Source organism: Nannospalax galili, unplaced genomic scaffold, assembly GCF_000622305.1.
Source record: "Nannospalax galili isolate Female #2095 unplaced genomic scaffold, S.galili_v1.0 scaffold1622, whole genome shotgun sequence".
Lineage (NCBI taxonomy): Eukaryota > Metazoa > Chordata > Mammalia > Rodentia > Spalacidae > Nannospalax > Nannospalax galili.
In genome coordinates this window covers 363,870-376,143 of record NW_008348203.1, presented here as the reverse complement: position 1 = coordinate 376,143, position 12,274 = coordinate 363,870, and the positions used below count along the sequence as shown (strand labels likewise).

Genomic DNA, 12,274 nt, shown 5'->3' with positions numbered 1-12,274 from the left:
ATTGGGCTACATAGCAAGAGCCTGTCTGAAAAAAAAAATAAAGTTGGACATGGTTGTTCATTCCTGTCAATCCCAGCACTGGAGAGGTTGAAGTAGGACAACACCAAGAGTTCAAGGCCAGCCTGTGTTACATAGTAAGTTCCAGGTTTGCCTGGGATGCATATCAAGACTCTGTCTCCTTGGTCAAAAACAAACACAAACAAGCAATCAAGAAAAAATTATGATAGCTTACACCTGTAATTCCTAGAACTTGGGAGCTTAGGCAGGACAATCACCAAGTGTTTGAAGATAGCCTAAGTTAGAGAGTAAGATTCTGTCTCAACCTCCACCCCATAAAAAAGCAACATAGAAATAGTGATTAGTGACATTTGCCTATGATAATTTAACCTATAGTAAGTAACAAACAGGGCTATCAGATACAAGGAGAAGGTTTTTTTGAGATCATATTTGACTTAAAAACAAGCAGAGACTAGCCATAAGTCCCTATTGGCTAATGGGGGAAATGAAATCTACTTGAGATAAGATCTTTCACTTTCCTTATTACAAAGCTTACCTTTAGCCAGTCCAGTGATTATAGGTTTGGCCTATAATAAATAAATTTTTAAAAAAGTGTTACCCTAGACAGGTATACATTAGCTGCATGTTGCTAAGACAAAACACACTGACAAAAGTAATGTAAAGAAGGGTAGGGCTAGAGAGATGGCTCAAAAGTTCAGAATATTTGGGGCTGGAGAGATGGCTCAGTGGTTAAGAGCACTGACTGCTCTTGCAGAGGACCCAGGTTCAATTCCCAGCACCCACATGGCAGTGGAATTGTCCTTAACTCCAGTTCCAGGGGAATCCAAAGCCTTCTTCTGACCTCCGTGGCATTGAATGACCTCCGTGGCATTGCATGACATGGGTGCACTCGCATACATGCAGGTAATACACTCAAACACATAAAATAAAAATAATAATTTTTTTTTAAAGTTAAGAATATTTGCTGCTCTTCCAGAAAACCTAAGATTGATTCCAGCACCCGCATTGGGTGGCTCACAACTGCCTATAAGTCCAGTTTAGGGGATCTGATGCCCTCTTCTGGCCTTTATGGGCACCTGCACCAACATAGCATACAGACATAGCACACAAAACAAAAATAGCTAGGTGTAGTGACACCCAACTTTAATCTCAGTAGAGGTAGGCGCACCTCTGTGAGTTAGACATAGCTCCGTGAGTTCAAGACTAGCTTGCTCTACATAGCAAGTTCCAGGCCAGCCAGAGCTACGTAGTGAGACCCTGTTTCAACAAAACAAAAGGAAACAAAAAAATCCTTTTTTAAGAAAAAAGAGGATAGGTTTATTTCAGCTCATAGTTCAAGGGTACAGTTCATCATGGTGAGGAGGTCAAGGCTGCATGAGCTCAAAGCAGCTGGTTTGAGAATATGATGAAAACGGACAGGCTTTGTTGGGCATGCCTTTAATCCCAGCACTCTGGAAGTAGAGGCAGGCGGATATCTGTGAGTTCAAGGCCAGTCTGGAGTCTGGTCCACATAGTGGGCCAGCTGTGGCTACAGGGAGACCCAGAGGTGCAGGCAGGACAATCGGGAGTTTAAGGTCCTCCAAGGCTGTACATAAATTAAAAATTTTTTGGTAGCCAGGTGTGGTGGCGCATGCCTTTAATCCTAGCACTTGGGAGGCAGAGGCAGGTGGATCTTTGTGAGTTCGAGGTCAGCCTGGTCTACATAGTGAGTTCCAGGACAGCTGGGGCTACAGGGAGATCCTGTCTCAAAAAGACAAAAAAATATATATATTTTTTGGTTATTTATTATTTCTTTTTTATGTATATGAGTGCTTTGCCTGCATGTATATAAATGCACCACAAGTGTGAAATGCACACTTTTTTGAAAATCATTCAAAATTGAAAGATGAACTGGAAAAATGGCTCAGAGTTTAAGAGCACTTGCTGCTCTGTCAGAGGACCTGAGTTTGATTCCCAGCACCAACATCAGGTGGCTCATGGCCCTTTGTAATTCCAGCTCCAGGGGATCCAGCAGCCTCTTCTGTCCACAGGTACCCACATGCACTGTACATCTCCACATATACACATACACATAAAAAAACTTTTTAAAATTTTCAGAGATGTGAGTTGGGAATGTAGCGTTTATCTAGCATGCACCCCTGAGTTCAATACCCAGTATTGCATGAACCAAGTGTGGCAATGCATGCCTATAACTAGTCCTTGGGAAGTGGAAGCTGTAGATCAGAAGCTGAAGGTCATCTTTAGCTACATAGTGAGTTTGAGGCTGCCTGGGCTGCATGAGACCCTGTTTTGGTTTTGGTTTGAAAAAATTGTTTGTTTATTATTTATTTATTGTATTTATTATTTTTATTTTAATATTGCCTGCATGTGTGTAAGCGCACCCATGTCGTTCAGTGCCTGTGGAGGTCAGAAAAGGGTGCTGGATCCCCTGAAACTGGAGTTATAGACAGTTGTTAGCTGTCATGTGGGTGCTAGGACTCAAACCCAGGTCCTCTGTAAGAGCAGTCGGTGCTCTTAACCGCTGAGTCATCTCTCCAGCCCCATTTACTTTTTTTTTTACATACATATTTGTTTATTTATTTATTTATTTATTATTTATTTATTTAGTGTCTGAATGCATATGTGTGAGTGCAGCACATGTTTGGAGGTCAGAGGGCAACTTATGGGAGTTGATTCCCTCCTTTCATCATGAGGGCTCTGGGGACTGAACTTAAGTTTTCAGACTTGGTGGCAAGCACCTTTATGTACTGAGCCATCTTGATGTCTGAAGACTCTGTTTAAACAAAAACAAATAAAAAAAATAACAAGGATGCTGTGTTGGTAAATATGGGTCTCCTATAATTTTTTTGTATGTAAAATGAAATTCATGATTTTACCTTTCTTAGTATCATGGTGAAATTAGATGAATGAAAATCATTTAGAACAGTGTCTAAGGGAAATGTCATGAAGACACAATAAATGTCACCTTATTCCAGTATTTCTACAATATAACTTATTACTAGGTCTATGAATGGTTGTTATGTTGCTCCTAGTCTTTTGCTATTCAATTCATTCTGCAGTCTAAGATCTGTCTGAGCAGGACAGAAGTACCAAACTTGATTCTGTTGGTTCAAGACTATAGTTTGGAGCCAGTGATTAAGGCGATTGCTGAATTCCATCCTTGGGACCCACACAGAAGGACAGAACTGACTTCTGAATGTTGTCCTCTGACTTCTACCATGTACGTAGCGTGCAAATGTGTGTGTGTGTGTTTCTGTGTTTCTGTGTGTGTGTGTATGTGTGTGTGTGTGTGTACAAAATAGATGCAATAAAAGAAATTTTAAAAAAGGATTGTAGTTAGCTAAGTGTGCTGATCCACTACCTGTAATCCCAGCACTTGAAAGGCAGAGGCTGGAGAATCAGGAGTTCAAGATCATTACTGACTAAATAGGGAGTTCCAGGGCATCCTGGATCACATGAGACCCATCTCAAAACAACAAAACAAAACAAAACAAAAACAAACAAAAGACAGAAAAAGACTAAAGGCAAGCAGAGCTATGCATAGTGACCTATGCCTGGATTCCTAGCCTTTAGAAGGCTAAAGCAGGTGAACTGCCTTGAGTTCAGTTAGCCTGGACTACAAAGTGAAACGCTGTGTCAAAACAAACAAGCACATTCCTACAATAAAAACAAGGAAAAGAAACAAACCCCAAGCCTTTGTATTCTGGTTCTAAGATTTTCCTTTTAAAGTAAAGCTAGCCAGACAGCTGCCTTGCATTTGGTTTTATGTCTCATGAATTTCCAAACAATATCCTGTTGAGACTGTGATAGGCAACAATCCTGGCAAACTTCCTTTCTACAACTGCACACCCCCACACAACAGCTGTGCCTCTGAAAACACTTCCCAGTTTTCTTCATTCAGTTAAATTACTTCCTTTATTAATTTTCCTTACTTCATCCCTAGATTGAGTTATAATGCCTGGGTTTAAGTTCCATCTTAATAGAATTATTACATGATTGGTTAAATCACTGACCTCTGGTATCCTGAAGATCACTGGACAAAATAAGTATAAATAAAAGTATCTGTAATAGGTCAAGAGACCCTTGTCTTTTCCTGTCTCTAGTGGTTTTCAGTATATAGGCACCACCATTTCTTTTCTTTTTTCCTTCTTCATTGGTTTATGCACTTTTATTGAAGAAAAATTACTAGTAGAGTTATTAGTTGATTATTCATCCACTGACAGCTTGTTTCATTTATTCAGTGCTACCGTAAAGGACAGGCAGTCTCTGTTTTACAGATCTGTGCACTTTCTGCCATTAAGGGGTTATTTGGGTTTGGTTTACACAGCAGTGGACAAGTGGATAAAAGAACTTTAGAAGGCCAAGTATGGTGAAGCATGCCTGTAATCCTAGTTATTTAGGAGGGATACACAGGTCAATCAAAAGTTTAAGTATAGGGGCTGGAGAGATGGCGCAGTGGTTAAGAACACTGGCTGTTCTTGCAGAAGACCCAGGTTCAGTTTCCCAGCACCCACATGGCAGCTAGCACCTGTCTGTAACTCCAGTTCCAGGGGATCCGATGCCCTCTTCTGTCATCCTCGGGTATTACATATCACGGGAGCACTTAGAGACAGGCAATACACACATACACATGAAATAAAAATAAAATTGGAACAATACAGAGAAGATTAGCATGGCCCCTGCACAAGGATGACATGCAAATTTGTGAAGCATGCCATATCCATATATTTTTTTAAATTTTATGTGTATTCATGTATTGCCTGCATGTAGGTAAGTGCACCCGGGTCGTGCAATGCCCGCGGAGATCAGAAAGGCTGTTGGATCCCCCAGGACTGGAGTTACAGACAGTTGTTAGCTGTCATGTGGGTGCTAGGATTCGAACCCAGGTCTTCTGCAAGAACAACCAGTCTTCTTAACTGCTGAGCCATCTCTCCAGCCCCCATATCCATTTTTTTTAAAACAAGAAAAAATAAATGGTAGTCTATACAGGCTGGTGAGATGGCTCAGCAGTTAAGGGCACTGGCTGGTTCGATTCCTAGCACCCACATGGCAGCTAACAGCTGTCTGTAACTCCAGTTCCTGGGGATTCAAAGCCCTCTTCTGGCCCCCACAGACATTGTGTACATGGGTACATACATGCAGACAAAATAATCAGTTATACACATAAATAAAAATAAAGCAACCCCACCAAAATTTAAAGGGTAGTTTGTATAATTGTTAAAAAGAACACACAACCTTATATGGACTGGCACTAGATCCCAAAATTGTGGCTTGCCAATAAAATATATCATCCCTAGGGCTGGGGATGTAGCTTATCGGCAGAGGGCTTGCCTAACGTGCAAAATCCTAGGTTCAAACCCCAGTACCACCAAAAAAACTTTTTTTGAAGGTGGACCTGGATGGGCTGGAGAGATAGCTCAGTGGTTAGGAATGCGTACTGCTCTCCCAGAGGACCTGTGTTCAATTCTCAGCACCCTTGTTGGGAGGCTCACAACTGTCTGTAGCTCCAGTTCTAGAGGAATCTGATGCCTCTGGCCTCCTTGGGCATCTGTACTAATGGGCACATAGCCACACACAGACTATAAACACGCATGCATATATGTAATTTTTTTTTTTTTTTTTTTTGGTCTTTTTGAGACAGGGTCTCCCTGTAGCCCTAGCTGGCCTGGATTCGCTATGGAGACCAGGCTGGCCTCAAACTCTCAGAGATCCACCTGCCTCTCGAGTGCTGGGATTAAAGGCGTGGGCCACCACGCCCGGCCAGGCATATATGTAATTTTTAAAAAATCTAAAATATGGGTTGGGTGTGGTGGCAAATGCCTGTAATCCCAGCACTCAGGAGGCAGAGGTAGGTGGATTCTCTGTGAGTTCAAAGCCAATCTGGTCTACAATAGAGTTCCAGGCCGGCTGGGGCTACAGGGACACCTTGTCTCAAATAGACTAGAAAAAAACACAAAACCTAAAATACCTCAAAACACATCATCCCCAAGTAGACCTGTAGAACAGTGTGCTGAAGGGTGATGGGACCAAATCACCAAGTTCTGTATTAATCTGTTTCAGGACCACAGTCTGTTTTTTGCCTGGCTCCTTACTTGCCTCAATGCAAGTTCAAAGGTCCAGCCACAACTCTTTGATTATCTGGCAGCAGGGTAGGATTGTCTTCATCTGACATTGGCACAGAGGGGCCATGGCCTCCCTTGGTCTGTGGCTCTGGCTGTCTCTCTATGTGCTGTCATTTCTTATTCTTGCTCTGTTCTGTTGTGTCTTCCTGCCTCTCCCCTGCCCCTATTTTAGTTCTAGAGCATTTACCTAGTTAGGGAGAAAATGTGTATTTGTTTAAATGACGATTTAATTTTTTTTTAAACTTATTTAGTTTTGGAGACAGATTCTCACTATGTAGACCAGGCTGGTCTTGAACTCACAGAGATAGACTGTTTCTGCCTCCCAAGTGCTGGCATATAAAATGTGCACCATCACACATGTCCTAAATGACTATTTAAACATACAAATATGAGGGGAAAGAGAGATGACTCAGTGGTTAAGAGCTCTGGCAAGCAACAACCATGGGTAACTCCAGTTCTGGGAGATCCGATGCCCTCTTCTGGCCTCCTCAGGCATTGCATGCACATGGTGCACACAGACAAAACACTGAAGATACATTAAAAACAATAAATTAAAAAAAATTAAGCCAGGCGTCGTGGTGCATGCCTTTAATCCCAGCACTCGGGAGGCAGAGGTAGGCAGATCTCTGTGAGTTCAAGTCCAGCCTGGTCTCCATAGCTAATCTTGCTGTGGCTACAGGGAGATCAAGTCTAAAAAAAACAAACAAACAAACAAAAAATTTTTTTAAAGAGTGTAAGGATATGGAATGACATATCATGAGGTAAAAAATGCAAGAATCAAACTGTGTATAACAACTGTCATTTATATAAAGAAGGAAAGAGAACATTCATTTGTAAACTTATTTATACATAGAAAAGTTTTGGAAAAATATCCATAACAGGTAACTGGTTTTCTCTTCAGAGAGGAACTGGGAGTCTAGGAAGCAGATATGAGACTTTTTCATTAAACGTTTCATTATGCATTTTTTTTTCATTTACTTTTTTTGTTGTTGTCTTTTTGAGACAGGGTCTCCCTGTAGCCCCAGCTGTCCTGGAACTCACTATGTAAATCAGGCTGGCCTCCAACTCACAGAGATCGCCTGCCTCTGCCTCCTGAGTGCTGGGATTAAAGGCGTGCACCACCACGCCTGGCTTCATTTACTTTTTTATTAATGTCTAGTATACATACAGAAAAACTGAAAGTATAAATGTACAACCGGTGAGCTTTCATAAATTGACTAGACTCATGAAACCAGCAAATCAAGAAATAGGACTTTCTGAACTTAAAAAGTCCCATTTCATCCCTCTCAGTCACTTCTGCTCTGAAGGAAAACCACTATCTTGGCTATAACAGCATAGTTTTACATGTGCATGTTTAATTTTTTAAATTTATTTTTATTTTATGTGTATGAATGTTTTGCCTGCATGTATGTAAGTGCCATATGGGTGCTGGGAGGGAACCAAACCCAGGTCCTCTGCAAGAACAGCCAGTGCTCTTAACTGCTGAGCCATCTCTCCAGGCCCAGATAATCTGCTCAGCCATTAAAGACTAAGGCTTTAACAACCACAATGTCAAAAGTTCGGTTCCTTATACTGGTACAGTACCTGGCATGTAAACATACCTTTTAAAGAGGCTATCTTCTAGTTGCAGCACTAAAACCAACTCCTGGATGGGGTGATGAATTCACCTAGGGTTTATCTTACCGGTTGCCAAGGGCAAAATAAACTGAGATGGAACAGATGCAGATACCACGTTTCTTCTCTGATTCTCACCAAGGATAGCCCTATGTTGCTACTGCACTGATGTAAAAATGAGGTGAGGTTGGGCATTGCTTTTAAGTTGCAGGAATATGCGCTTGTTGGATCACTTGAGTCCAGGAGGTCGAGAGCCCATAAGATGAGCATCAAAGCCTATAGCAGCTTCATTTTCTGAAGACCCCTTCCTTGGTTGTCTCTGGGTAGGCTCTAGGCTTCAGTCTTGGGGACTAGCTGTGACACTCTTGTTCACTGAGATCCTTCTGGAATATCTGGTCTGGAATGGTGCAAAAAGCTTTGCCTTCACAATGACCTTGCTCCTGTAAAGACTCCAACATTGTACCCTGCATTCTGAGATACCCAAACTCATTACTGTGCTAGCCCTAGTGAAAAGCAAAGGTTTGCAAAGGTTGTGTGGTTCCTGAATGAATTCTGAAATGGGACATCTTTTTCTTGTACGGAATTAAAATTAGTTACATTGTTACTGGATTATATGATACAGCTAGCAAAAAAAAGAGGGCGGGAATGTGGCCCTTAGGATGTCAGTTAATTGCTTCTGAGCATCCTGGACTTGGTTAGACGTCCGTAACCAGGGCCTTTCAGTCTCCGAAAGACATGGAAACGACGTGAAAGTGGTGGGCTCCTGCACCCAGAGGTGGTAGCAGCCAGTGAATCCCGGGAGAGAGGCCCGTTGGTACGTAATTTTCCAAACGAGTGATTCTTGTCCTCCTCCGCAGAGCCGAACCGCCTAGATTCGCCGTCCGTTCGCCACCCACCCCCATCCGCGCAGTCGCCGTCCCTCTGCGCAGCCCCTCCCCCGCCGCGACGGCCTCCCCTCCTCCTCCTAGAATCTCCTCTCTGTCTCCCCCTCTCGGCTGGCGTCCGCGCTCCGCCCGACCCTCCCGGCGCCTGTTTGTGAATGAGGTGCTCAGTTTCTCAATGGAGCCGCGGGGGGCTCGGGCGGACGCGGCGCAGGCCGCAGCGCTGGCCCTGAGCCGGGAGGGGGGTGCCTTGTCCTCGCTCGCTCGTTCTCGCCCTCCCTCTCGCCGCTGCGGCTTTTGAGGAACTGGGCCGCGAGGCCGCAGGGCCGGCTTCCCGGAGGCCACCCGCTTCCCCAAGCCGCGGCGCTGGGCACAGGGCCGGCTTCCCGGAGGGCCGCCGGCTGCCGGGAGGACGCCGGGCTGCGCAGTTTGGAGCGGGCGTGTCGCGAGAGTGCAAGACTCCGAGGAAGCCTTCTCGAAATTTCGGCGGCGAGCCTTGGCGTTGGGCTTGAAAAGTTGTCGATTTCATATTTCCTTAAAAAAAAAAAAATCCGGCTACTGTGAGTGCTGCACTTTTCCTCCTCAGGAGGTAGTGTGAGGAAAGACGAGGAGGAAATAGGCATTTCCTCTCAGAAGGCAGCGACAGCTGAGCCTCCGCGGCGTTGGCAGCGCCGGGCCGCACTGGCCCCACCATGCGCGAACCGGCCGCGAGCTGGTGAGGCGCCGGGACGCGGAAGCGGAGGCTGAGAGCTGCACTCACGGACCGGTCCTGACCGCCCAGCGGCGGGATGGAGCCGGTGGCCGCGCCCCAGTCGGACATGGCGCCGGAGCTGACCCCCGAGGAGGAGCAGGTAAGCTCGGCCGCGGCGGTGGGTGTGTCCGAGCCTTGGAGGCCTAGGCGGGCCTTTGCCTCCCGGGGCTGCGCTCCTCGCCACCCACTCGCGTTCCAGGCCTGCGCACCGGCCTCGGGCCGCCCTCGGGCCGCCCTTCCCTGGAACCCTGGGACCCCCCGAGGCTTCTGGGACGCTGGAGCCGCCCTGTTCCATTCCAATGACAATTAAAGTTCCCCGACGTCTACGGAACACCTTGCCCCGGTCCCTTCTATTTGCTTATGAATGTTTTGCATATTTTCTTGAGGGATTGTTTTTTTTCAAGGGCAGGAAAAGCCGTTTGGGGGCGGATTTTTAACGAGGTTGTCTTCGTTCCCTAGACGAGGGGTGGCTACGCAGGGTAAATAGGTGCCCCAGATTTTCAAATGAGGCCCTCAGGCTTTTCAGACTGCTGTGATAGGCTCCCTTGGACAGATCCTATACAGATCTGGCCCTTCTGAAGCTCCCTATGTCCCTGGCGGTGACCTCCCTATTCTGTTTTCCCAGACTGGTCTCTTCCCCTCACCCCCATTTCCCTGCCCCCACCTCATCTGTTTCCATCTTTCCTAAGCTTACATTGGAGTTCTGTTGTCCCTTAAAGCTTATGACTTTAAGTTTTCAGAAAGAAATAGTTGACAATATCATTTTGGGGTAAGAGAGAAGCCTAGGGCTCTTAGAACTTTCTTTCTCCCATATACCAGCTGTGGAGACATCTGATGAGATTTGGAACCCTTAAGAGCTCTTGTCTTTTCCTTGGCTCTGCCCATACTCAAACATAGCTGTGCTCAAATATGGCTATAGTTTCGCTCTAACTTAAAAAATAAAAGAAAAAGGAAAAGGTGAGCCATGCTGGTAACCCATTTTAAACTCTCTAGCCTTTGTTCCTAAGGTCCACATTTGCTGCACAGTCTGTAGTGGGGAGACAATTTGTTTTGACAAACTAAAATTGTCTGAATGAATTTAACACCTGATTTTTTTTTTTTTAAAACCCTTGACTTTTCTTCTCTTTTGTGGGGATGACGTTTTTTCATATTTGACCAAAGATTACACTCATGCCTTTTTAATGCCTTTATATAAAATCAGTTGGTAGAGCATTAAAAAAAATCACCAACTTTGCATAAGCAGTAGTAACATCTTGGTAACTGCAACTGGGTGTTACCAAAATGCTAGTGAGACACTAAGGCAAGCTGGTGGGCAAGGACTGGAAATGCTTCAGTACTAAGGTATAATGTACTAGGTTGATTTTTTTTTTTTTTTTTCCTCCCTGAGCTACCTTTCTAACACTTTCATTATTTTTCTTTCATTGCCAAAACGGTCTTAAGATGAATATATTCCTATTGCCACATCATAGATCCCACTTTAGATCATTTTTTTCCTCTTTTTTCGGTGCTGAGGATTGAATCCAGGGCCATATCCCCAGCTTCCAGTGCAATTTTTATTTACCTGTCTCTTTCACATACAAGATTATAGGCTCCTTGAGGGTAGGACTTTGTCTTTCATACCTCTATCTTCTGTGTGTGTTCACAGTCATAGTATGTTGTGTGAATCTCAGAAAAAGCTGAAAATCCAACATACCCATTCTTAATTTTTTTTTTAATCCTGATAAAAGCCCTTTAAAATTTATTTTTATTTTACGTGTGTGAGTGTATTGCCTGCATGTATGTAAGTGCACCTGTGTCATGCAATGCCCACGGAGGTCAGAAGAGGGTATCAGAATCCCTTGGAATTGGCGTGATGGATGGTTGTTAACTGCCATGTGGGTGCTGGGAATGGAGGATGGTTGTTAACTGCCATGTGGGTGTTGGGAATGGAACTGGGATCCTTTGCAAGAGCAGCCAATGCTCTTAACTGTTGAGTCATCTCTCCAGCCCTCCCCTCTTTTTTAAAGATAGGGTCTCAATATGTAGTACTGGCTGGACTGGAACTCACTATGTAGAGTAGGCTGGCCTTAGACTCACAGAGATCCACCTGCCTCTGCCTCCAGAGTGCTGGGATCATAGTTGTGTGCCTCTACACCCTGCATAATAGAAACATTTAAAAATTTTCATATGTATGAGTATTTTACCTGCATGTATGCAAGTGTACCGTGTATATGCATTGCCCCCTGAGGCCAGAAGGGGACGTGAAATCCCCTAGAACTGGAGTTACTGATTGTTGTTAGCTGCCATGTGGGTGCTGAGAACGAGTCCTTTACAAGAGCAGTGAGTGCTCATAACCAGTGAGCCATTTCTCCAGCCCCAATAGAAGCATTTTTAAAACTGGATGCTGTTTATCTTTAAGAACTGGAGGCAACCTTTTTTTCTTTTCTTTTCTTTTTAGTTTAATGGTCAGATTAAATATTTATCAGTACTTTATTACTGATTCTAGAATCAGACAACTCTTCATTCCATAAAGTAGAATAAATGTCCCTATGGGCTGAACAGAATAGCTTGGTTTTATAAAGTGGGGGAAAAAAAAAAAGCTAAAAGTGGATCGGTAATGTTAAAGGTGCTTTATTTTCTTAATTTTTTTTTTCAAAAATTTAGATTTATTTATTTATGTGTATGAATGGTTTACCTGCATGTATGTAAGTGCACCTGTGTCCTCAGTATCCTCAGAGGCCAGAACAGGGCATTGGATCCCCTGGAACTAGTTATAAATGGTTGCTAGCAGCTATGTGGGTGCTGAGAACCAAACCTGGGTCCTCTGCAAAAGCAACCAGGGCTGTAAACTGCTGAGCCATATCTCCAGCTCCACATAACTTGAGTGTTGGGATTACAGATATGTCCCA

At 44.1% G+C, this 12,274-nt stretch overlaps 1 protein-coding gene and 1 non-coding gene across 3 annotated transcripts in view; both read left to right on the top strand.

The window, feature by feature from the left end:
• The first annotated feature begins 4,634 nt into the window (after positions 1 to 4,634).
• Positions 4,635 to 4,742, top strand: LOC115072351. Its single transcript, XR_003851396.1, has one exon. It is a non-coding gene; the product is annotated as a U6 spliceosomal RNA (small nuclear RNA).
• Positions 4,743 to 7,586: 2,844 nt separating this feature from the next.
• Positions 7,587 to 12,274, top strand: part of Ptpn9 (protein tyrosine phosphatase non-receptor type 9) — a 108,103-nt gene continuing 103,415 nt past the window's right edge. Inside the window, exon 1 of one of the 2 annotated variants that reach the window (XM_029569229.1) lies at positions 7,587 to 8,568. Coding sequence is in view for 1 of the 2 variants with exons in the window: in XM_008844877.3 (XP_008843099.1) it covers positions 9,424 to 9,486 (63 nt within the window). In the remaining variant the exon portion in view is untranslated. Of the gene's footprint in view, positions 8,569 to 9,352; positions 9,487 to 12,274 lie in introns of those variants that run through there. The other variant, XM_008844877.3, reaches the window with a different exon arrangement.